The sequence below is a fragment of the Aedes aegypti genome, chromosome 3 (assembly GCF_002204515.2).
Source record: "Aedes aegypti strain LVP_AGWG chromosome 3, AaegL5.0 Primary Assembly, whole genome shotgun sequence".
Classification (NCBI taxonomy): Eukaryota; Metazoa; Arthropoda; class Insecta; order Diptera; family Culicidae; genus Aedes; species Aedes aegypti.
Window position 1 is genome coordinate 151,780,655 of NC_035109.1, and position 27,220 is coordinate 151,807,874.

The following is a 27,220-nucleotide window of genomic DNA, read 5'->3' on the forward strand; positions in this document are numbered from 1 at the left end:
AAGTAATCTTAATGTCTTCGATTATAATGAAAATGTTTTGAAGGTTATAAGAATGCTTATAAGGATTATTCACTCAGGTATTCGTTTTGCTCAACTGATTGATGAATGATAATTAGTTATTTCATCAGGCCCTATGTGCAACCCATGCTATCACAAATCCCCACATTATCAAAGATACCTCTCTTTACGGTGTTTCAACTAGACATTCTATGATTCGCTCTGGGCCCTATGTTACTTAACTCCATTGGCATTGAGAGATACGTAATACACCAATAAAAGTTGTGTTATGATCATGAAAAAACCGAACCAACAAATTGTATTCATTATATTAACACAAATTATTACCTTCGTTATCTCATCAAAGACCCTTAGATGTCAGCAATTAGTAATCGTTTATTGTACCAAATTCAGGTAAAGCATTATCGGAGCCCTTGGGTATCGTGTTTATTCGACTGCTGTATCATTGTTATTAATAAAATATTCACGTGCTTCGCCCAGAGAGGCACACTGATGCTGCTCTATGATGAACACGCTATAATCTTTGCGCTACCCTCTTCATCGCACATGTTTACCCCAGAGTAAGTTATCGATGAAAACCGTTCGTTTTCAAATCGTTCTACATTATGCAATTTTGATAATCTCGTTGACGCTGGAAAATTTTGCGTATGAAGCGGCGTTTTAATTACAATGAATCATTGACACACGGACGCTACGCATACTAAATTTTAATCATAACATAGTTTTCCATTGGATTTGAATTACCTAGGTGAATAAATATCTGTATTTAGCATAGATTAGATATTGTTTGTGCCTACCACAGGTACTACACGTAAAATATGAAACACAGTTTTTTTTTTCAATTGAAGCTTGCCAATGACAATCAAGGCATGATGAAAATCTCTTGTTTACTTTTGTTGTGTACCTTCGATCTTTCCGGACAAACATGAAAAAGGGTCATGCACCCTATCAACAGAGGCACAATGGTAGATAACGAATATCTCATAATACGAATACCGAATGATCATGAAGCATATTTAAACTCAAAATCTTTTTTAATCATTATGTGAAAATGATCTTAATAAAATTAAGACAAATTTCAAAATAACCTGCATTTGGATGCAGTTGGCCCCGATATTGATTAGTACAAAGAATGGGAACTGCAATACTTGCACACTGAGGGGGCAACTAATTCCAAGTAGCATCCGTTGGTTCCTTGTGCAAGTATAGTTGTTCTTGCAATAACGAAGTATAGTTTTTCTTGCAATAACGAAGTAGTAACTGCAAATAAATATCACATATTCCAAAACAATACTTCTGAGAAAAATGATTAGCACACATTATTGACAAACGATGTAAAAAAGTGAATGTTTTCTCCACAGTGATATAATACAAGTAAAATTCAATATACACATTTTTTAAGGAATGCGTATAATGTATCTAGCATCTAGAGCATGCTGCATGTCCATAGTTTCAAATCTGTGAAGACAGAAACGTTAAATTTAGTAAAAACTAAAAGCTAACCAAAAGATATTGCATTAAGGTTTTCATGTTTTCATGTTCCTAACCTCTAGTGTTCGAGCAATGAGGCTCCAACTATACAAGACTTCCCCTTGATTGATGGGTTTCCTGTGGGCCTGATAAACATGATTCCGGAATGATAATCCGGAAACGACGGATTGCTGCGGGGTGTGTTTGCTCTAAGGCTTACGTCTGATAATCTGTGTCTAAGATTTTTACATCGAAGTCGAACGAAGGTTAGATTGAAGCCGTTTACGTGATCAGCTGCGTATGAGCACAGTTAAGATTGCATTGTTCGCGGGTAGGGTTCCCACGGAGCGTTTAGCAACAAATCATTCATAAGTTAGGAATTAGAACAACGATAGGATTTTGAGGGCTTGGTAGAATATTTCTCAAACTTGAAGGTCACTAATATAAACGTGACCGTCATTAGCGTACATATGTTTGGCGAAAACTCGAAATCATTATATATATTTTTTATCATTGGAATCAAGTATCTTTTTTCTATGGAGCTCTCTGTAGGAATTGTTCCTAAAACTTACCGTTTTAGAATTAACTCATAAAGTATCTCGGTTACTTACTTTTGTCTTTGAACAATCCTCTGAAACTCTATGTAAAATGACTGCTATGTAATAATTCCCTTATAGGCAAAACTTCTAGATATTTGTAGTTCGTCATCCAACTTTCAGCCAATTCGAACTACCTGAAGCTGAGACACAGCACCCCAAACTTGGGCATTTTGTATGGAAAAACAGCATTTGATTACTAACTTATGTCACTGACTGTAGATAGAGAGCTACTTGGGCACTTACATGACTCACTTTGGCATGGGTAACAACTAGGCCGAATCGTCTAAAACTTTAACCCGTATAGGCCTGAGTGAAAGAAAAATTACTAAAAATCTCATCGCTCAGTGAATACTTAACGGATTTCAATTATTTTTTGTCAGTATACTCGTACACATATCTTGTTTCTAAAAGTGATCAAAGAATCTCGGAAACGTTCCTGTGGCCGGAGTTATTGCGGTGGGTCACTGGGTCAGATCGGGTAACAAGGGTTCTGTGCTTCTGTGCCCCTGGAGGTAGGCAAATTTCAAGTCACAGATAATTTCCAGAATCGGCTAAAATGTGGCCACAATATCAAGGAGTTTTAAGTAAAACGCATCAGCGTAAACCTTCTGGTAATCGATTAAATTGAATAATTATGTCAACTGCATTTGATTGATCCTACAAATGACCATTTTCGGGTCCCCAGGATGCCTCAAACTTATGATAAAGTGCACAGTTTGTATTTTCACATCTGTGTCAAGCTTATTGGAACGCATTTTAGTGAACTATTATGTTCGATCTATACTTTTAAAGATTTGAAACGGTTTAGTACCTAACAAATCTAGAGTCGGTTCTTCAGGGTATTAAGTCCGAGTGGCCACATCTAGTACACTCTTAATGGTGCAAAACTGTTCATTTATAATGTTGAATATCAGATCTCAATGATTTATGCAAAATAAAATTAATGGCATTGGAAATAAATATAGGTAACTTGGCATGTCCCAAAAAATCGCCTTTTTCTACCCAACTTGACCCAGTGACCCACCGCAATAACTCCGGCTACAGGAGTATTCCCGAGTTCCTCTGGCCATTTCTAGAAACAAGATACGTGGGCCAGTATACTGACAAATAACTATTTGAATCCGTTAAGTATTCGCTGAGTGGTAAGGGTTTTAGTATTTTTGCTTTCACTCAGGCCTATACGGGTTAAAATAAGAAGCACTTCAAACTTCCAGTAACTTTAAAAAACTCAACTTCCGAAGTGAATCAAAAGTAACACAAATCGGATCCAGCTCCCCATAATGGGAAATATCGTGAAATACAAAAAAACGTTTTATATTGGAAAAATCATATTTCCTTAATTACTATAATACTTTTTTTTTATTATTTATTAGAGACACTTTACACCGAAGTGCATTCGTGTCGTAGACTATAATACTGGCCCGAATGCCACTAGCCTGAATACGAGGATCTCGAATTCCACTATTGTTGCTGCAAAATTACACGAAAGAACAGCATATGTTTTAAAGAAGGAACGCTATCAGCTCAATATTATAAAAGTCTTATAGGCAATAAGTCTTGAAATAATAGCCGATGATTGAAAAACGAACGAAAAGTCAGTGATACAATTTAATTCCCGAAAAATAGTCTCACGGTGCACTGACAGACCGTCATTATGAAAAAATGTCCATCAAAACTGAGTACGAAGCCCTGTTCTTCTCTTCTTCTTTTCTGGCGTTACCTGAGTTATTTTTGAGTAAGATATAGGGTATATTAGTAAGCACGGGCACGACCGCGATAACAAGAATCGTTAGTTTTAGTATTTATTTCATGTTTTGTCAACGTAATCCTGTTATGTTCTTAATGTTTTTATCAAAGGGGTGGTCACTCTACGCACTCCATTCGGCACAACTGTGCCTTCAATGCGTCAAGGTGCGCCAAGCACGCCAAACGTGCTATAATGCTACATGCCATAAAAAATCATAGAACTGAAATCTCGGAATAACGTTCTCAGCAAGCATTGACATTTTCTTCTTGTTTGTCATTATGACGAGAATGAAAAATTGTAGATTTTAGATGTGATTCGAAAATTAAAGGTTATGTACGGGGGCGTGATATCGAGCTTGAATGGAGGCAAGAAAGGTCATTCCGAGAAGATGTTTGTCATATTTGAGCATAGTATGGGTATTTGAACACGATGCAGGAGGGCAAAAAAAAAATAAAAGATAAATAAAATCAAATATTTTTATATTTTATATTTTTATTCGTTTTTCTTTATGATATTTTAAATGGTATCAGTGGTAATTATGTTTAATCAAATAACATTTTACGTTGATTTTAGGAAACTAAATTTTATTCGGCCAACACAGATCTAAGTTTTTCATGCTTGATGTTGTTTCAGTTTTAAGTTCAAGGTCATCGTTTCTAAGATGTTTCACATATATTTTTTTTTAAAACATTTTATTTGGCTTTGCTAAAGGAAACTTGACAGAAAGATAATATTCAAGCTCTCTAAAGTGTATTGAGAATATTGAACTGTCGATTTCCTTAAAACCACATCCTCAAGTAGTTGTTTTCTTGTGAAATCTGAAGTACTAGGCTATAGCCCAAGACAATCAAATGCTTCAAACTGTGTCTAATCTTTACATAACGATGTTCTACATCTCGATATCTCTTCATATGACAATAATTTCTTCTGATGCTTCGTTCTGTCTCTAACTATCTCGATATCTTTATATCACGATATGGTCTTGTGTATACTTCCAAAAAAATTAATATATCGAAATGAAATCATCTTGATTATTATCTACTCACTTGGTAAGGGATTCGTTTTCAATTTAGTATCGATTGAAAGTTTGTGCCTTGTCTCGATCTCTCCCTATCTCTATGGTCCATTTGATATCGCCATATGAAATGCTACTACCGTTTACCTGATAAGGCCTGTACTCGAAAAAAAAATGCACTATTTTTATCCGTGTGTAACGTTTTTGTCCGTGGATGAAAATTGATGAAAATCTGGGTATAACTAGATTGTAGTGTATTGTTTACACGTGAAAAATTTCATAACGATTGGAAGACAACTGGAAATCACCCATACAACTGTCTCTCGGGTGGTAAAAACTTTTAAAGAGTCCCTGACCCGACCCCGAGCGGCCGGCTGGAAATGGAAGAAAATCGAAGACAGCTGACCTTGTGAAGGCCCGGAGGGTGTTGGATTATTTCAAGCGTAATCCGAACTTTTCGATTCGCGACGTGGCTATGAAGGCCAAGTGTTCCGCCTGGTTTGTTCAGCAAACCATTGAACGAGCTGGGCTTCGTGTTTAAGGACCGAAAGGCACCGAACCGGCGTGATCAACAAAATCCGGCGCAAGGAAGCTGTATCGAGAGTGGTTAACGAAACCGAAATGTGTGGTTATGGATGACGAAATCTACATCAAGGCAGATGCAAAGCAGATACCGGGGCTGGAGTTCTACGTTGCCAAATCACGGTTTGATGTTCTGGAAGACATGAGGAAGAAAAAAATGGACAAGTTCGCCAAAAAAATACTTGCTCTGGCAGGCCATATGCCAATGCGGTAAACTGAGTAAACCGTATATTACTACGGGTACTATCAACAGCGCAATTTACCGCACCGAGTGGCTCCAAAAGCATCTGTTGCCCTTCCTGCGGTGTCACGGAGGCGAACCATTATTTTGGCCGGATCTGGCATCATGCCATTATAAGCGATCAACGTTGGATTGGTACAAAGACAATAACGTTGTTTTTGTACCAACAAATGCCAACCCCCAAATTCACCAGAAATTCGTCCGGTGGGAAGATTTTGGGTTATAATGAAGGCCAAAGTTCGAAAATCGTCCAAGGTGCTTAAAAACGAGCTGGAATTGAAGAAAGCATGGATGGAAGTGACCAAAAAGGTTGGCTCCACCATTGCACAAAATGTATTGAGGGGTCTTCAGGGAAAGCTGCGGGCTTTCAGCGAAGGAAAGGACATTGAATAAAGTAATTATGCCGAAACATAATCCATATGTATGAGTTCATTCCCTGAAAGTTTCAAGAAAATTCGACTCAAAATAAATTTTTGACGAACCCTTTTGTCTGGTGCATTTTGTTTTCGAGTACAGACCTTAAGTACAATATCTTGTTTTCGGGTGAAATAAAGTAAATAATAAAATTCAGTAAATGATTCCATTAAATTGAATGTAGGGTACAAACCTGATAGACTCATGTTCCGAAATTTTGAATCAAAATTAAATGTAGTGGTAAAAATTGATACACTGCATTTGGAGGAGAGTTTGATTACTTGTCAGTATTATGATAGTTTGTTTCAGAAACATTTTTTTTCTACCAAAATCGCAGCCCTTGAAATCAAATATTATGCTTATAAATATTAGAATAATGAATATTTAACCAAATTTCAACTGATAACCAATTGTTCAACATTGCGCTAGAGGGTGTCATGCGTAGAGCCGGGTTTAACTCCCGAGGCACGATTTTCGCAAGATCCAGTCAATATTTCTGGTTTGCCTATTATATGGATATAATCGGTTCTCTATGGGCTAGAACGTGGACGATGCTCGAGGAGGACCTGCAAGCATTCGGAGTCTTCGAACGTCGAATGCTTAAGACAATCTTTGACGGTGTGCTGAGATACACCTGTTTAAAGTTTGCTAGGTAAACTATAGTTAATGAATTTGAAGCAACACAATTTTGTCGACTTTTCCACCCTTACTATGCTGCCAAAAATCGAGCACAAAACTGATTAATCTTAAGTTTTGGAAAATTGTAACTCAAAGCTATAGAAACATATAAAAATATTTGCAAATGATTTTGAGAACATAAAACTTTGAGGTTTTGTCCGGCCATGCCACCACAGTGCGAGGAGGCAGGGAGACATTCGCGAACCGAGTTGTATGTCGTGGTATTGTTGACCGCTCAAAAGTAGGACATTACAAAAATTTTGAACGAAATAAAGAAATTTGCAAGGTTTGAAACGAATTTCATTTCGGTAAGATATCTCAACTTTTTGACTATTGTGTGCAAACTTTTGTTTAGAATAAAAAAAACACAAGAAACTAACATTAAATAATAAATACAATTTTTTGCAGAACACCCATCGATAATAGTTAACATACAAGTGATGCCCATGTGCTAGGGGAAAGTCCTCTATGCCCGGACAGTTTGAATTTTCCAAAAACGAATAATGATATTAAGATTTTAGTATTCCAGAACTATACCAAAACACATTTTTGCAGTGTATACAAACTATGACGTTTTCATGTCCAAACGCAAACAAACAGTAGCTATTTAAAGTTTCACTCTAATACAATCTACCAAAAAAATGTGGAACGATAAAATTTCATACAAGTGTAGCCACAAACGTTTCTTATAATTTAAGCTGAATTGTCTCCGTACATCAGTAAGTTTTGCATCAATCACAATGCAAAATTTATTAGAAAATGTAGAATTTTAAAGAAAAGCAACCTTTTTGGTAAACCATTGCAAGTCCTCTATGACCGGACAGTGAAAATGTTAATTTATTAACTGATATTTAATTCATAATTCGCTTTTTCATAAATGTAGGGTACAAAAAACAAACAGCAACAAAAATAAACAACAAAACTTTCGGTCCTTGGAGGCCTTATAAAGTGCTGTAAACATGATGCTTTTAATGCAAATGAGCGAACGAGAAGCAGTTATAAGATATGATGTACAGTAGACTGATGCAAATTTTGAAGTTTTTGCTCCCCTATGCTTAAACGGTGTCAATTATGATGAAAATCATTCTCCCAAAATTTGAAGTGATTTGGAAGAAATTTGGTTGTGCACACGCCATTTGAAGTTTATATGGAAATTACTATGGGAAAGCCAAACCTTTTGTGTTCAATCCTCTATCTGCTCGTCATAATATTATATGAAAAAGCGAACACACTCTTCCCATGTAAAATTTTCCCAGCTACAACTTTGCCGAAGACCACATTTTGTTTGGACGTAAGGATACATTGTTATTCTTGATTTCAAAGTCTAAACCATGCTGAGATGATCATTCAATTACCTTCAGAGCAACACTGCTTTTTTGCTGTAGAACATAGTAGCCTGGATTACTTTGATCTATTCTTCCCGCCAGGAGCACCACTGTTGCCTGCCGAATAGTTGGTGAAGCTTACTGAAGGCAAACCCACTTTATGATCATGAATAACAATTTTTCCTGACATGCAATCAAAATGTGGTCTTCAGCAAAGTTGTAGCTGGAAGAATTTCACATGAGAAGAGTGTGTTCACTTTTCCATAAAATATTATGACGAAGAGATAGAGGGCTGAACACAAAAGGTTGGCGTTTTCCATAGTAATCTCCATATAAACTTCAAATGGCGTGTGCACAGTCAAATTTCTTCCAAATCATTTCAAATTTTGGGAGGATGCTTTTTACCATAATTTAAATAGTTTAAGCATAGGGGAGCAAAAATTTTGAAATTTGCATCACTCTAATGTACAGGCATCTCTCCATAACTCGATAATGAAGGGACCATCGAGTTAGGGAGATATTGTGTTGCAGAATACTAAACCAGTGAAAATATGCGATTCAAGGGTTCATAGAGGTAGCCATGAACACCAAATTTTGCTATGGTTCTCTAACTAGATATTGAGATACGCAGGTCGAGTAAGGGAGAGTTGACTGTACCTAAGAGCACACTTAAACCTTCGAGCTGACCAAGAAATTTAGAAGAACTAAAAACGCGTTGAATTCCCGTAGACATTTTCATCTGAATACGAGCAACTGCTAATGCAACATAGACGGCGACATATGGCGAATCGATCTATGGCGCTGATCAAGAAGGAGTTTGTGGAACTGACCTAGGATCTTGCTAATATGCTTCATACGCTGTACTTCATGCAAAGATTGAACCCACAAGGCATGTGCTGACATACAGTCTTAGCCTTTCTATGGGTTTGGTGTAAATTTTGATGGTGAAATTCATAGTGTCCGGCCATAGAGGACACTTTGCAGTGCACACCATTTTTGGTACATAATGTAATCTATCATAAAAATGAATTGTAAAGGTTTATTTTTGTTCTCATGTGAGTTTTTCTTTAAAATGATGTGAATTTTTTAAACTGCACAAAAATTAACGGTATATGTAACTAATGTAGATTTTGAAATATTACCAAAAAACAAAAAGTGTCCGGGCCCAGAGGACTTCTCCCTACATACTATATACAATTCATTGATATTGGTACTATAGTCAACTCGATATTTTGTATCTCTATATGGAGTTATTGGACCATAGAGGTTCAAATAGCCATACAGGTAAACGCACAGCTATTCAACAAGACCCAGTTGAGGTTCGTAGGTTCGAATTACGTCGCTCAAGGATCTTATCGTTAACGGAAATTTTCTCGACTTCCAAATTCCAGAGTATCTCCGTACTTGCCACACGATATGCAAAAGCGAAAATGATCAATTGGCAAAGAGAGCTTAACTAACTGATGAACTTCCTATAAGAACACTAAGCATAATCTGTCCGAGTTTGAACGCAACGCAATAAAGAAGACGGAAAAAAGTAGTAATAGCAGGTTTTCATGGCTTCCTCGATGAATCGAATATGCTCTAATTTTGTGTTCTATAGCTCGATATTTCCTTAGCTCACTGGTCTTTTCAATATCGAGCTATAGAAAGTTGACTTTACATTCATATGACACGATTTCATGTCATTTTTGCCCTACTGATCAAATTTTTACCAATGTACGGTACTGTTTGAAAATGATGAAAAAGATTTCAAACATTTTTGATCATTCTCTAAAAATGTGATGAAGGTTAAGCGATGATGATAAAAACTAAACATGCCTTCCAATTATTCCGATATACCAATGCCCCGATCGCGGAGTGTCTGCATTGCATTTAACATGCTGCAAACGATTCAATTCGCCCCATTGCCTACCACCAGAGTCGTTGGCAAATTATCATGTTGGTAATAACCAACTGGTGTGTTTAACGCTCTAAGTTGCATGATAACTTACATGTCTCACGGTCAAAATCAACGACAACGGTGTTGAGACTTATCGACAGACGACAGATGCCGGTAGAAGCCGGTATGATGCGCTCGTGAACTTGACCGCGTGTTAAACATGACGATGATATATGCGCACTACCATCATAATAGATGACGTGTGTCATTCATTGATATTAATAATTATACGCGTGTTCTTCCTTGTTTCTAACCCATTAAACAGATTGTGATGCGACTAAATGTCCACCGGCGGTTGACATTCCGGACATGCTGCTTCAGGTCGGCGAACGAACTGGGAAACAGATAGTAAACTGCTGCGAGGTAACGCAAATCTTCTGTGATCGGAGTACGTGTCCTGCGAGGATTCAGTTCTGCAACGAAGGAAGGACCATCCGACCTAAGATCGTGGAGGGCAGATGTTGTACTTTGGACGAGTGTGGTAAGTTAATAGAATTCGCCGGTGATTACCATGGATTAAGCGGATTTTGCTTTCTTTCATAAAGATAACAACAGCACACGATCGGAGCTGTGCGAGGTTGAAATCAATGGAACCATCACCAGGAAACAGATTGGCGAAAAATGGTTCAGCATGGTCAACAGGACAACGTGCATGAACTTTGAATGCTTGCGCGGAGAATCTTCGGAGCCATTTGTGAATTCTATAGGAATCACCTGTAATTCGAACTGTCCGGAGGTAATTTCTTTCTTCATTTGATACTACACTGACCCGATTTTGTCAGCCCCTTTTTACGCAGAACTTTTTGTTCTAATGGTTTCATTCATGATCAAACTTTCTCCAAATCTTATTCAACCCAGTTAAACTTATTATGAATTGCATAACTTAGTGCAGAAAGAATTCTGTTAACTAGTTTACTTTTTAAAGGAGAGCTGGAAAACGTTTTGAAAATGGAGCTGATAGAATCGGGTCATCTATGTAATGCGCTCACCATATACTTAGATTAATAACTATTACAGTTGCATCAATAAGTTATAAAGAGTGAGATTGGTCAATTGCTCAACTTTAGATAAATATTTTATAGAAAAAAAAAAAGACACTACACGTTAATGCTTCCAGTGGGCTATTTGCCCTTTGAAGGAAGCACCACACTAGACAACGGACTAGCATGCAACGCCCAGTGGCACAGTCGGAAAACATTTCTTTCGAAAAGTTTTTCAGCCTGAAGCGGGAATCGAACCCACACTCCGTAGCACGATGCGGCTAAATGCCTCGGTGACACTAACCGCACGGCTACGAAGCCCACAATAATATATTCAGTATGGGTCAGAATAAAGCATGCACTGCTCATTTTCCATACAAAATGATCTAATTTGGCGGCATGGGTCTCTGCTTCTGCTCCTCCAATGTTTTCTACAGGAATCCCTTTCTTCCGGTTTTTAAGAATACATCTAGAAATTCACTGGAATTGTGCCAGGAATTCCTCCAAAGATGTTTTCAGTGGCTCCTCTTGGAATTCTACAATATAAAATCCTCAAGGGTTTCCCTAAATAACTCCTCCATGGGGTTCTCCATCAATATCTTGTAGGATTCCTCGAAGGGTTTATGTTGTATTCCTTCAAGATTTTTTCTTAGAAGTATTGGAATTTTCCAAATAGGACTTAGACCAACAATTTTTCGATAAAAATATTCAAGATTTTCTTAATTGGAGCATTTCTCTGCTTAAAAGTATGCATTCCAGTAAGCAAAATATCATTGCACCAATTTGTCCAATAACTTCTCGATAAATTTCTCCGTGAAACCTTGTACAAATGTTTCTAAAAATTCCCCAGGACAGCTTTTCCAAGAATTCCTGTATGAATCAAAATTTCTGCTAGGATTTCTCGAGAATATTTTTCGACATTTTTTTAAGACTTTCAACATATATATTGTTAGGAATGACTCCAGAGGCTGATCCTAATATTATTTAAGCGATTTTGTTAGGAATATGAGGGACTCCAGGAATTTTACCATTGAGAATTCTTCTAGAAATTACTTCGAATATATGTTCAGTTATTTTTTACAAAAAAGTGATTCTTTTTTCCTGCTCGGGCAATTTTCCAATTTGCTTTTCGAGTTGGATCAGAGATTCCATTGTGAACTTTTCAGGTATTGCTCTAAGGATTTATTGTTCAAGGTTCCTAATTGATTATATTCAGAAGTTGCTGTAACAATTTATCTAAAGATTTTTTTAATGATTTTTTCAGGAACTTTTTTCATAATTGTTCCAGGAGCTCCATAAATTCCTTCAAAGGATCTTTCAGTGATTCCAGAATGAATAACAATTCCTCTACTTTTTCTTTCGGGAATTATTCGAATCATTCCAAGAAACCCTTCAAGAACTTCGGAGGTAATTGTTGCATTCATCCAACAAGTTTTCCAATAATCCGTTTATCTAGCATTTAGTCATATGATTGTTCCGGGATCTTTTCCATAGCTTCCTGTGTTCTTACTGAGATTTTTGAAAGAATCATTACAGTTATTACTTTAAAAATAGCATTGCCGATTATGATTTCAAGTTTAAGTCCTTATTGGTTACTTGGGAGGTTATTGTAGAAGAATCATAACATCTTCTCGGTCTCAGATCCACTCAGATTACCGTTCAATAAACTAAATATATGTTCAGTCAAATACTCATTCGGTCAAATCATAGGCGATTTTGCCTAATGGCTATTTGATTCAATGAACTTTGGCTTAAAAAAATGTGGTCGAATAAATTTCACCCCAGATTGTATAGATGATTTTGAAAACGTAGTTTTAGAGCTAATTTTTATTTGAAATTCTCTCAAAACTCATCATTTTTTATTCTTCATTTCAGGGTTTTGCACTGCAATATTCTGACCAGCATTGCTGTCCACAGTGTGTCCAAGCAAAGTGCCGTTTCAACGATCGCTTCTATTCCGAAAACGAAAGTTGGGTAAGTCCAGATGGCTGTCAGCGGTATCGATGCATCAACGAAGGCGGTTTGCTATCGATTACATCGGACCGGAAGCAGTGTCCCGTGATGATGGATTGTCCATCGGAAAACGTGGTAGAGCAGGATTGTTGCAGCACGTGCAACATAACGCTAGTGGAACCAGTAACACCAAGACCTCGTAAAGGAATCGAATATTACGATGAGCTCGATTATTCCGATCACGAATGTAGGCGAGAATGTATGAGGGGTAGAAAACCCATGAATTGTTATTATAGGTTTAAAATGGAATGGTACGAAACCCTGAGTAAGGCATGCTATGAATGTCCGTATAACGCTACAGATTGCGAACGACCGCATTGTATTGCTGCGGATGGAGTTAGCAGGAGTGTGATCGTTATCAATAGAATGATGCCAGGGCCATCCATTGAAGTTTGTGAGAATGATATAATTACGGTGGATGTGGAGAACCATCTCATGGGAGACAGTACTACGATACACTGGCATGGCTTACACCAGAAAAGAACGCCATACATGGATGGAGTTCCTCACATATCTCAGTGTCCCATCAGCCCGGGCACAACGTTCAGATATACCTTCAAAGCAGACAATGCGGGTACCCATTTCTGGCATTCACATACCGGGATGCAACGTGGCGATGGAGCATTCGGGCCGCTTATTATAAGGAGAGACAATGACCCGCAACAGATCTTGTATGATCATGATCTCTCTGAACACGTGATTACTGTTCAAGATTGGGGTCATGTAGCTGGAAACCAAATGTTCACCGCACATCACCACTCTACGGGAGACAATAAGCCACCAAATATATTGATCAATGGACGAGGGAAATATTTCAAGCGGTATCCAAAAATATCCACCATATCAGTTAACCGTGATACCGCCAATGATGCTGAACTGATACAAAGCTCTCCAAGCAAAGGTCTCAAACAGGTCACTGCAACCAACCTGTCAATGCGTCCGTTAGCTCGGATGAAACGACAGTCTAGGACCGTGAACTTCAACGCTGTAGTAGTCCCTGAATCGGAACACATTCCCCTTAAAGTGTTCCACGTTGAACCGAAGAAACGCTACCGGTTCAGATTGATCAACGCAGAATTCCTTAACTGCCCAGTCGAGCTTTCAGTGGAAGGCCATAATCTGACTGTAATATCATCGGATAGTTTCGACATCAATCCTGTGGAAGATCTGGCGTCGATCGTCAGCTATGCAGGCGAACGATTTGACTTCATTCTGCGAGCGAATCAACCAGTGGGGAACTATCTGATGCGATTCCGAGGGTTGATGGATTGTGATGAAAGATTTACTTCCGCCTATCAGGTGGCCGTTTTGCGCTACAAAGGAGCTCCTGAAGTGGAGTACGAACAGTGGCCGAATTACGACTTCCCACTAGAGGGAATGCAGCTAAATTCGCTTAACAAAGGAACGGGACATAGCGATACTATATCGATAGCAGAGACATCGTCCAGAGATCAGGAGGATCTATTGTTGCTAAGAGAAAAGACTGATTTTAAGTTTTACGTTTATTATGATTTCTACGCTAAGGACAATCCGCACTTTCACGTTCCGGACTTGTACGGATTTAAGGATGGTGAGTACTTTTATGGGTATATAGTTGGGTCTTCTATCAGACATATGAGTATCGTTTGAGGATTTCACGTTATAGGTACTGCAATCCTGGGCCTTCCTTAGCCGAGTAGCTAGAGTCCGCGGCTACAAAGCAAAGCCATGCTGAAGGTATCCGGGTTCGATTCCCGGATGGTCCATTATCTTTTCGTAATGGAAATTTCATTGAGTTCCCTGGGCATAGAGTATCATCGCACCCTGCCGCACACGGCAAACGAAAGCAAAAATGTCAACTTTGGCAAAGAAATCTCTCAGTTAATAACTGTGGAAGTGCTCATTGAACACTATGCAGAGAGCAGGTTCTATCGCAGTGAGGACATAATGTCAAGAAAAAGAAGAAGAATCCAGGCTAGCATATTGATCAGTTTTTGGTTATTTTTTTCCCGGTGTGCATGTTTTTCCCGGTGACTTTTTCCGAACTGCTATAGGTTGGCAATATTTGCTGATGCGATATTTCGCTTGGGAGAATGCTATCAGCATTTTAAATTTATATATTTTTTTACATTTAACAGCACTGGATCCCGAGGTGCAATTTTTGTTTCGCACACATGTTTGTATCCTGTCCAGCCTCCTGACACCGCACATACAATCCCATTGAAAAATAACGAGCAAACATCTCTGGTTCCCACTGGGAAGTGGTTCCCACTGACAGCTCAATGTTTGTAAACAAATAACCGTTTGATGAATAACAATCGATGATGGCGAAATGTTTTTCTCCGAAAAAAATCTTTTTCCGCAAAACAACAGTTATTCGAACAAATAAACGGTTGCAAACTATTGGATTGCAATACAACAAGTCAATTTGGGTTGATGTAATTAGCTACCCAAGTAACCGTACAGCTGTATATAGTTGCATCAATATCACTTTATATGCTACTATAAAATATGGCATATAAAGTCATACTGCATTACATGTCTCATTAATGCAGTATTAAATTGATAAAGGGCGCTAAAGTGTAAATACTGCTACATTTCCTAGCTCTATGTTGGCAATTGCTAAAGTATAGGTACTGTCTGTACCGTATGAAAGCTTTAGCCAAAGTGTATTTAATGCATGAAGAAAACCATTATTTTAAGATCAAAAATAGAAAAATATTGTATTTTTTTTATGTCAAGGTCAGCGTTGCTTATGAACTTATTCGTCTGTCTATTTTTTTTTGTATGATTGGTGGGATTCGAACCTAAGTTATGTTAGATGTTTTAGATGACTCGCCGCGCCTATTCTCCGGATCATGAATGCTGCATGTTTTGGACGGGAAATTGTGCAACTTCAAGCAGCGTCCTTTTGTTGCCGGTGGCAAATACTGTCGATTTCACTCCAAGTTGGACCATCCCTCAAAGTGTGATAGCAGGGATACGTCGAATCATGATAATGTTTTTAGTGCACTCATTCCTTGTGGTTCATGGAACAAGTGCACCGAATTCGTTGAGATGATCCGCTGCAAGCGTGTACACTTATCACACTTTTTCTGCACTGTTACTTGGGGAGCTTTCACGTAGCCTTCAGGCTTGGAGTAGACTGCCCATAATTTCAAGTTAATAAGTAGATGAAAATCCGAATTCGGTACTATACCATTTAATTCCATTGGAGTTTGTATCCTTTGAAAGATACCGTAATTTCGGGTGAAATTGATAATTTTTCATGGTTTTTCTGGTCTGCCTTCTAAAATGTTATCAATACCATGCAACTAAATGTAGGAAAACAAGTACGACGGTGAACCATTAGCTCATGTACCGAAATTTTCTAACAAATGTCTAAAAACCATCTCTAAAATAAAAAATCGTAGGATCTCATTTCGGGGTGAAATTGATCACTTGTCAATGTGATTATTGTTAATTTTGAAATCAACTCTATATATTAAATTTGGGCCTCATGGAACCGAATATGATTGCCAAATTCTTAACAAAGCAATATGTTTGGAAATAATCAATAATTAAATTTCAAGAATACCGCGGAAAACGCCTAAATATAAGCAATTTCCAAAGGATTTTCCGAACAATTAACAGAAATTTAATTATTTCAACAAAACGAGCACGATATTACGAGTTTTGATGGTAAAATCTGTTTTAGGGATATATTTCAAGCATCCACACAAACTTTCAGGCTGACACGATGTCCAAATCCTTGTTTTGTACTAGAAGTTTGTGGATGTCTATTAACACCACACCCAGCAATGTGTTGGAATTTTACATTATTTTCATAGAAATAAACGTTCTTTGAAACAAAAAACTTCACTACACACAATTCGAAACTATTTAAGACAAACAAAATTCATTTGCATTAATTTTGGTGTACTATTTGTAAGTAATAAAATCACGTGACACGGTGATCAATTTCACCCGAATTTACGGTACGCGTATTTCGACCTCAACTGTTAGGTCGTCTTAAAGTGTCGTGTACTAGAATCGAATTGTTTCAAGTTAATGTCATTCAATAATGAATAGTTTCGATCAACTTATTGAAATCTGCGAGATTGTTATAGAAAATACGATAAAAAAAATACCAAATTGTTTTGTCACATTGCTAAATATAGGGGGAGATCCCCCAGTACCGGACAGCACCCAATACCGGACAAAGTTCGAAAATTGAGAAATCATGATCCAATCAAGATGGTGTATTAGAAGAAAAGGAAGCTATAATGGAGAGTAATGTTTGCGTAGAATATCACATCCTTGAAATATGCTTGACTTTTAAAAAAAGTAGAGATGAATGAAAATTTTTAAAAATTTGACGTATCGCCCTAAATTTAAGCCTAATTAGTAATTATTTTTAACATGGCAAAATAATTTAAAACACGCAAGCATGATCGCATATAATCATAATTTGAAAGTGTGAATGTATTTTGTACCATATTTAAACTAAATATGATCAAACTACAATTTTGGTCTAGCACCTCCTGTCCCCCAGTTTCGGACAGTTTGATTTGTTACATGATATCTTTGTAATTTTCGCACCAGTGACTCAAAATACATTCGTTTTTCATGGATTTCATCGATCCTGGTATCGAACATGCAATAAAAATAAGAAAATGAAAATTCAGAACAACATATAAAAAATGTTGTTTTTCGTCATATATGAAAGAGGTTTTTTGATGACCAACTTGCAGACTTAGTAAAGCTCAAATTATTCTTGTGAAAGTTGCAAATGCATTGAATTATTGATAAAATACTATTCCTGAAGTAAAAACATTCGATGATATACAATTTTTTAGAATTCGGGACATTTCCAGATCGTGTCCGGTATTGGGAGCCACCTTTTATGATACGTCAATTTGGTACTAAAATACATCATCAAAATACAATGTGAAAATTCATATTTATATTTCCATATTTATTTTTGTACGCTACAATAATGATAATATTTATCATAATTGGGCACCAAGACCACAAAAAATCAATAGTTTTTTAATTATGATTTTAGAAGCTTAGGTGTCCGGTACTGGGGGATCTCCCCCTAACCGCATAACAGTCTCATTGAGATTATACATGAGTCTTGCAATGTAGAAGCAATGAGATTTTTATCAGAATTTTTCTCTGACTATCCACCTAATATGCAATATTAGCTGTACAAATGCACACTTGGCATTCAATTTACTGAATGCCTTCTTTTGTCGAATGTTACAAATATGCAGTTATGGGCAGTAGATCGCTATACCAATGCCAATTACATATAGCAAAATAGTTCACACAGGTTATTTGGTCTACTCAGAACGACTTTTCTCGAGAGCGGTTGATTTAAGCAATATACCAGCTCTACACTGAAATGAATTTTATTGTAGAAACAACTGAATCCATGGTAAAATTAAGAACTGCACCAACGATTTTCAACCGACTACATTAATCTGTTAACTCTACCATAACATAGTCAACAAGAAAATATATTCTGTTTATTTAACCAGAGTTGTAGTATTTATGACTAGAAACATTCTAGATTTGACAAGTTTGGCATTGTACTTTTCACCATACTGTGTTGTACGGTGGGTGTCACGGATTGAAATACAATGCTTTGTAGTCGCGGCTACTATGGACAAAGTCACATTTACTACACGACTCAGTGATTTTTACCAGATTATAGTAAACTTAACAGATTTTTGTAGTCGGTTGAAAATCGTTGGTGCAGTTCTTAATTCTACCATGGATTCGGTAGATTATACAACAAAATTTGTTTGCGTGTAGCTACCACACCTTGATGAGACATAAACACATGAATTAATATCATAATGGAACAGAATTGACGCTTGTCTATTATTTCTCAAAAAATGTTTAAGACGATTATAAAACGAAGCCATACCTCAAATTTCCAAGAGCGCAAGACAGACCTTTAAGTACATGTAACAATTATTTCAGAGATTTATACAAGAAAAAAAATTTACAAAGACGAAAAGAAGAACTCATCAGAAATTTGAAAGCGTTAATAATATTGATTATTGTTGTCATTTACCCATTATGATTTTCTTGGCAATGCCACGAGGCTATCCTTGTGTTTTTTTTTTCACGAAAGTTTCATAATCAGGAATTCCCAAATCTATTTCTACAAGAAATTTATGAAAAATAAAAATGTCATCATCACTATCGAAAAACTCTAAAAATTATCAAAGTTCCCTAGAACACCTAATTGAAGCAGTTTACGAATCATTACTTTCCATGCAAACTTCAGAATAATTCCGCTTTCATGGTAATTTACTGGAAGTTCTCCCAAGAACTTTTATTAGAGTAATGTAATTTTGTACGAGAATTGTGTCCTTATTGATTGACATTTAGCCATTAAACAATTAGAATAACTACAACCCCACCGAACTACGAAATTATCAGGCTATAGGAATATCATACGTTACGTACACTTTCCCTGAGGTTCATGTAATGCAAGTAAAAAAAAGCATCCCTAACGAATGAGTCCTCAAATAAAATAGTAATCCTCAGCCTTCAATGTTGGATCGCACTGAGTTCTGAAACTTTGCAGAAGACTTACTGTGCTACCTTTACGCATACAAGATATTCATCATCACCCCAAATCGATGAAGTCCCATAAACCCTGGATCTGCTAAAACGCTCAACCGTGTCTAATAGAAATGCGTTCAATCTAGCGTTCAAAAAGATACCCGACTGTAAGTTCGAAACCTATTTCGACGTTTAGTTCTTACGAGTTACTGTCGCTAAACCATGGCAAAACTTGATATGTGATTCCGTTTCACCTTCAATTCATTATTATTGCAGATTTATCTTATTTTCCTGAACATTCATTATAACTATTTCCTCCCATTTCAGTCATCAACAACACCAACCGGCTGTTCACCCCGCAGCTGAACCACATCTCGATGCGGATGCCAAAGATCCCCATGATGCCGGGCAAAGACGAACTGGACGAGAGCCTGTTCTGTAACGCAAGCTCCCTGATGGAACAGGGCATCAATTGTCGGGAGGAGTTTTGCGAGTGCAGCCACGTGGTCCAAGTGCCTCTGAATTCAACCGTGGAAATGGTGCTGATAGACGAGGGGTTCACATTCGATGCCAATCACCCATTCCATCTGCATGGGCATGCTTTCCGAGTGGTCGGTATGGAAAGGTTGGCCGGGAACATTACGGCTGAGGATGTGAAGCGCCTGGATGAGGAGGGGAAGATCAAACGTCGCTTGAAGGGTGCCCCGATTAAAGACACGGTGACTATTCCGGATGGTGGTTATACCATTATTCGGTTCATTGCGAACAATCCCGGTTAGTTTCCAATCAGATTGAATCATTATCTATTTTCGACTAACATGTTTGTATGTTTCTTCCATTAGGGTACTGGTTGTTCCATTGTCACATTGAGTTCCATGCTGAGATTGGGATGTCTCTGGTCCTCAAAGTGGGTGACAAATCAGAAATGGTTGCAGCTCCCCATAATTTCCCCACGTGTTACGATTACACACCGAATCTGGGAAGTCAGAACTCTAGTGGTCAGCATACTGTTCAGCAAAGCATCGTCCAGCGAGTAGTATTAGCAACAATTACCGTACAATATTGTTTGCGAAGATATTTTGAGTGATTGTGATATTTATTGTTAGATGTTAAAATTTAAATTTAGGATTTTTTATTAAATGGAATACGAAACCAAAACTTGGTTTACAAATGATATGTTAATATCACTTCTCCCATTAATGGCAGTACAGATCCACCCTAAAAATAATATAACAATCAATACAATATATTCTATTTTGTTATGGCTATATCGGTCATGCGATTCAAAGGTAAAGGAAGTCTAAAGATGATTTTTCGCAAATGATAGAAATGAATAGGTGGATAGGCGTCGCAAGGGAGCGACAAGATTTGAATTTAATTAGGTGGTGAAAATTGAGCAACCCATTTTGAAGTCAGTAAGCATCAAAGCGTCCTGTATTCTACCTAGCTTCTCTACTGGAGAAGGGTTGGCTCAAAGCTCCAATCAATACAATATTTCCATAATACGCAGCTAAAGACAAAATGTTGACCAAGTAACATTGCAACATTGAAAGATATGTGATGACTGATGATATTTAAATATGTAGCCGCATATGGACTGAATAGTAGATAGATATAAAACAGAAAGGTAGTAAAGGCTGGCCTTCATCAACATTAAGTGGCGTCAATATTGCGAAGTGTATTCAATATGTTTGCTTATCCTGGACACTTACTTTGCCTGTGTAATGACGCTTTTAGGAACGGTATTCAATAAACCATGCTTATAGGTGAATGGGTTTCAATCCTATATGATATCTGTTTTTGATGGCAAATCGATTCCCTGCAGATGTGCTGTTGAGGCGCATGCGTTAAAATTCGAAGAATTGCGATGGTGAACTCCCATCTGCTTCGAAAGGAATATGTTCCTTTGTTAAGACTTTTCTGAACAAACTTTAAATTGAGAGCAATCATCATAGATTCTATTAGAATATTGCATATCATTTGCAAAAAAAAAAAAAACACTTACATTTTATGAAAATATTCAAAATCTTATAAGAAAAATCATTTTTTTTTTATTTCTCTATTAGTATTATGCCATACATTACATTCATTTCTTATATCTAGGTGTTCTGTGTTAGAAAACACTATCATCCTAATTTGGGGGACTATTTGGTCGTTGTTCAGATAGACTGAACCAAGTGCTTTTTCATGGTACACCCGATTCTGTTTTTGCACGATTTTTTTTTTATACCTTGAGCAGCATGGTTATTTGGGATGTTTTACAAATACATAACACACATGCCAACTTACATCATGAAAACTTCATTGACTTAGGGGCGCCCAAAGGAAGGTTTGCTAAGGGCGCCGTGAGGCCACGCTACGGCTCTGGTTGTGGTATCATCATTCACAGAACAGACGTCCTTAGCGTGAGAAGAACCCCCGCAAATCATGCATTTAGCATCCATGTGGCAATGTTTTGGACCATTACCCCACTTTTGGCATCGACGGCACTGAGTGGGGTTCTGAAAATTTCCTCCAGGTTTCTGGAAATGTTCCTATGTCACACGGACATCCAACATGAGTCTTGCTTTTTGCGTTAGATAGTATTGAAATCTTCCGAAAGCAGATAGTATTTGTGTACGCACAGCATGAGGGTACGATGCGCACTGCACTTAAAATTACTTATTTTTGCACTTAAAAGTTTTGTTTTATTGTTTCTGTATTAAAACTTCTTCTTCGGGGGGACATTTCGAGTACGACTGTTCCGATTTATCTTTAGAGTTGGTAGACGAATTCATCTAATATCGAAATCACATAGAAGCTTCCAGCGCCAGAAATAGTGCCTCAACCGGGTCTGCCCTGATTTGAGCTGACACAAGCAGAACTGCCTAATTCTAAAGTGGTCACGTGGGAAACACACGACCTTGCGCACGCTTTCGTGAAATTATTCTATTTACGCTTCGGGCGATAAAATTTACATTATAATTCAAACTTCCGTCCCATCCTCCCTGCATTGGCCCATAATTAAGGGTACCTACCGGTCCGCGTGAACAGAAACCGGAAGAATTGAACACGACTAGGAAGAGTGTGAAACAAGGAAATCATTGCAGGACCACACAGCTTGGTATTTGCTTTGATAGGCAGAGCATAGATTATTTAAAAATTGCCTTTATTTGAATTGAGTCGCAGATTCTGACAATTCTATTTCACGAATTGCCAATTCAATATACGTACCTGAGACCTGATCAAATTTGTAAGAATCCGATCACAGTTCAGGCCAATACATGACCGGAACCCTATTCCCTTTGTACCTATCATTCGCATTAGGGTGCGGCATGTTTTTCGATGTTCTCAAAACCAAAAGTTTGCCTGGTCTTTTGAATTCAAGCCACAATAAAAACCCCAAAGTTTGAGTCAAAAACGTTAAGATTTATTTAGACGTAGCGCAAGCGACTTGAAGGTGAATTTTCAGGCTATCCAGCTTTTTACGCTTGCTTGCTATAAACTTTGATTCACCCCCTTCTGACATGTCTTGCCAACACTATAATTTTTATGGCTGAGTCGTAGTAAGCTTTGCGAGTAATCTTTAATTTTATGTTGACAAGGTAACATAACATTTTTTCATGTTGTTGTTAGTTTGATTTGCGAGAAAATCGAAAATCATTTCTATTTTCTTATCATCTATTTACTACACTAATAAAACAAATAATGATCAACTGGACTTTGTTCGTTTTACAGGTAAGTCATTAACAGTATGTAACTATTTTCTTGTTTTAAAATATTAATCAAATTTTTTCAGGATATCATGAGAGCGAGTCTAGGTAGTAAGAGTTCACGGTTCCGGAGAAAATTCGGAGTCCTGCTTTGCGTGTCAGTCAAGGGGTGGATCACTCCTGATGCATCTGATGAATCGGAGTAATTTCATGCATTTAAATGCACGTAAATGCACACTCGACAAATTTGCAATGCATGGCTTGCTCCAACAATTGGTTGTTGTTTTGTCGAAGTGTCAAACTCGTTCTTCCATACTCACACAAAAATGGTTGACCAGAGGGACTAAAACATTTAGTACCTACCTGTCAACTTATTTGAGAACCAGATATCGAAATTAGGGTAACGGCATCATCAAAAAGGGTTAAATCTCTTCGTTGACAGTAAGGTTGATAAAAAGGTGGAGTTCAGCTACGGGGAAGAGCAGCTTTATGTCTGTTATAAGTAGGACTGTATCCGGAAGTGACTGTTTTACGTGCTTTATGACCCTAGTGATCCAATACCGGTATATCCCGCCAGCCTAATAATTGGTTGACCACTTGCTGGCATTTTTGAACAGGATTATTACATTATGCTTAAAAATATTAGTTCCTCAAGTAGCATTTGAATAACTACGAAACATTTCTGTATGAGTATGTCAAACAAATATTAATGGAAAGTTCAAGACAATGTTTCCTGATTCAACAGATTTATCACAAATTGGAATATCAACGTCTAGTTTTTAACTTGGGCAACCACGGAAGGTTGACTTGCTGAAAGTTGCTCTTTTCAGCGAGTTTTCTACATGGCCGGGAGTCTGCGGATCCCTGGTTGCGAAAAATGGTGTTAAATGGGTCTAGACCTTGATCTATCTTATCGTAATATACTTGTCCTCTATCGGCATTGAAGGAAACAAAACAAACTATAAGGACAAATAATTATCTTAGTTTTGTTGCTATATTTCCACATAAATTTTGATTAAAAAGCTTGAAGCGGACTTCCATCCGTCACCAGTAAGCCAAAGACTGTGGGTTTTCCTGGAAAGCTGTTTCGGTTACTGCTGCTTCTAAACAGCACTGTAATCTGATACTTGATGCCTCATAAACCTATGGACGGCATCGAACATGCATACATTTCAAATATGTTTTATTTTTGCATTCTGTAGCCATCTGAAATGGAAGATGTTTGTAATTAGTTGCAGAATAGAAAATAGAGAAGACCATATAACTTTCACAATAAACAACGATACGTTACTATAGCACGACACGATGGTGCGGATCAGGGCTACGTTGATTGGAATGTCGAAAAAATGCATTTGATGCAATTTGATGCACATTCGATGTACACTGAATAAGTGATCCACCCCTTGGTGTCAGTGCCCATCGTTTGAGCAAAGCTTCCAAGGCGTAAAATGATGAGAAAATCTCTGTCGGCAAGAGCTGAAAGTCCCGAGAACTTGCATTACCAAAGCAAGGCTGTGACCGACTATGCGTTGAAACCGTGTGAAAACTGCTTGGATACGAGCCAAAAATCGCACCACGGATCACCCGGCATCATCAAAGAAAGAAGGAATCCTACAGGATAAATTCTGAGATCACCCCTGGAATTCCCGAAGATTATTCGTGGTCAATTGCCAGCTCTCGCATAATCTGACTGTGTTAGAAATAGGCTTCGTTTGTGATGGTTATATTAAGTTAATAATATCGAAAATAAAGATTCTTGAAGTACTAAAAACAAGTTTTGATGGTTTAAAACATAAAGATTTTTAAAATTTGGCCAATACCTTTAATGAGAATTCCGAATATAAACTTTTAAATCCAACTCATACGTTTTATTTACCGCGTTTAATTGATTCCATAATCTTGAATATATACACTAGGGAAAGTGTACCAGTTATGGTCATAGTGGTTCCCTATTTGGCCATATGAGAAATTTCGATAACTTTTTCATTCATTAGCTTTTTGAATGTTTTAACATCAAGATACATCCTTTACCTTACTCCTAAACCACACAAAACTTTAAAAAATGTGAATAAATTCAAGTTTTCACGTATGGCGAAATAGGGAACCACTATGGCCATAACTGGTACACTTACCCTATGTGGAGCAACAATGATTGTTATTTTTCTTTCACACATAAATTTCATTTATGAGATCTTATTGCAAACAAACTATGTAGTTTCACACATAAATGGTATACGGAAAATTGCTTCAGTGTAATGGTTTCTATATTAAATTTTAAAATTTTAAAATTTATTTTTAAAATTTTAAATTAAAAATGTTTAGGTTTTGTGGAAGCATTGAGAGGAATTGGCGATTCGATGAGGCCGTTTTTCTAGAATTGAAAACACATTAGAGCACATTGTTCAATGGCTAGATTTCCTTTTTCCAAAAAGTTTACGTGATTTACGGTTTTTTAAAAAAACATAACTCGACCGGAACTAAGTATCTAAATTTTGTTCCGAAGAGTTGAGCCAACAATGGAGAGCAAAATATTATGTGCCGTAATTGAAGGTTCAATTCGTTATTATTAGTAGAAGTAATTTTTTCCTCTTGTAGAGTAAAAAGTCCTTCCGTGCCGGTTGCCCAAAATGGTGTGAGAAGGTTAAAATTACTGCAAATTAACGATTAATTTTTGATTTAGTTTCTTCGAAATACAAAAGGTTGAACTCCAAAACAAATGCAGTGAAAATTATTGACATCTCGATCAACAATTTAAAACGTTGCCTACTGAGATCATGCTATAAAATGTGTGGGCAAGACATGTCAAAATCGAATCACCCCTCGCAGTTTTATAGCCAGCGTAAAAAGCTGGATAAAATTTACATTCGTTAAATTTTAAACACTTGTGTTATTTTTCTACCAATTTTGATTTTTATGCACCTTTTACTCCAAATTTAAATTTATAAAAACAAGCTTGTAGGGTTTTGTTCTACTTCGTCGTAAGCGCTACTACTCGTCGTATCAAACTTTAAATGTTCCACTACGGCGGATATTCAAACTTACCTGCAACATAGATTCATTATCTAAGTGTAATTTTGTGAAAACTGTTATGGTTTGTACACTTGTACACCAAAAAATGCAATAAAACTACTGTATTTCAGTAAATAACTTCAGTTCAATTATCCACTTTGCACTTTTCCACAGAAATCGCATGGACGAACACGATTTGAGTGAAGTGCTTAGAGATCGACTGAGCCACACCACTTTCCAACACAAACTTCTTCCCGCTCCCGTGGGTGACTTACTTCGCCGGGCACTTATTTTCACTATTGAAAACCTTCGTACTTCTTCACTGAAGGATTTCATTCCAATCACACGCCGTAAAACTTCAATAAATCGCCAAATTTTACGAAATTTCTTCAACCGCCGCGTATAATTGAAAATGTAAACAAAGTTCAATCCGTCGTACTGAGAAAAAAAAAGCTTGTGCGCATCAATGTGTGCGCGACGCTCGACGTAAAAATACGGTTCCTTTGATTGTGTTGTTTTCGATGTACTGTGAGCAAATGCCATAATTGTACGGTCAAAATGAATTGTGTTCATATGTTCGGGCGGAATTTTGATGACGAACAATTAATTTTAAAGAAAATTAGTATATTCCATCATGCTGAAGGAATGGAGGGAGATGCCCGTAGATCTATATATTCTAGTAAAACATTTTATTATAGCGTTGATCAGTAGCGCAACCAGGATTTGGCTCTAGGGGGGGTTTTGTGAATTTCAAAATACTCTTTGAGAAGATATTTTCTGACAAAAAATCGAATTGATGAATTTAAGTAAGTTTTTTTTTTTGCATAGTAAAATAAATTAGGCAATTACAATACATGCGCGTGATACTATTCAACCGCTATATTTTGAAATTTTTCAACAATATAAATGACTTCGATTATTAAGTGCAGCAATTTGCAATACAAATCATTGC

General features: G+C 37.2%; 1 protein-coding gene across 1 annotated transcript in view; it reads left to right on the forward strand.

Moving 5' to 3' along the window:
* LOC5569654 (L-ascorbate oxidase) overlaps positions 1-20,725 on the forward strand; it is a 58,884-nt gene extending 38,159 nt beyond the window's left edge. The window contains exons 3-7 of the mRNA XM_021848540.1: positions 10,297-10,512; positions 10,577-10,767; positions 12,887-14,594; positions 19,895-20,341; positions 20,410-20,725. Coding sequence (XP_021704232.1) covers positions 10,297-10,512; positions 10,577-10,767; positions 12,887-14,594; positions 19,895-20,341; positions 20,410-20,654 — 2,807 coding nt within the window. The 3' untranslated portion in view covers positions 20,655-20,725. The remainder of the gene's footprint in view (positions 1-10,296; positions 10,513-10,576; positions 10,768-12,886; positions 14,595-19,894; positions 20,342-20,409) is intronic.
* Positions 20,726-27,220: the final 6,495 nt, after the last annotated feature.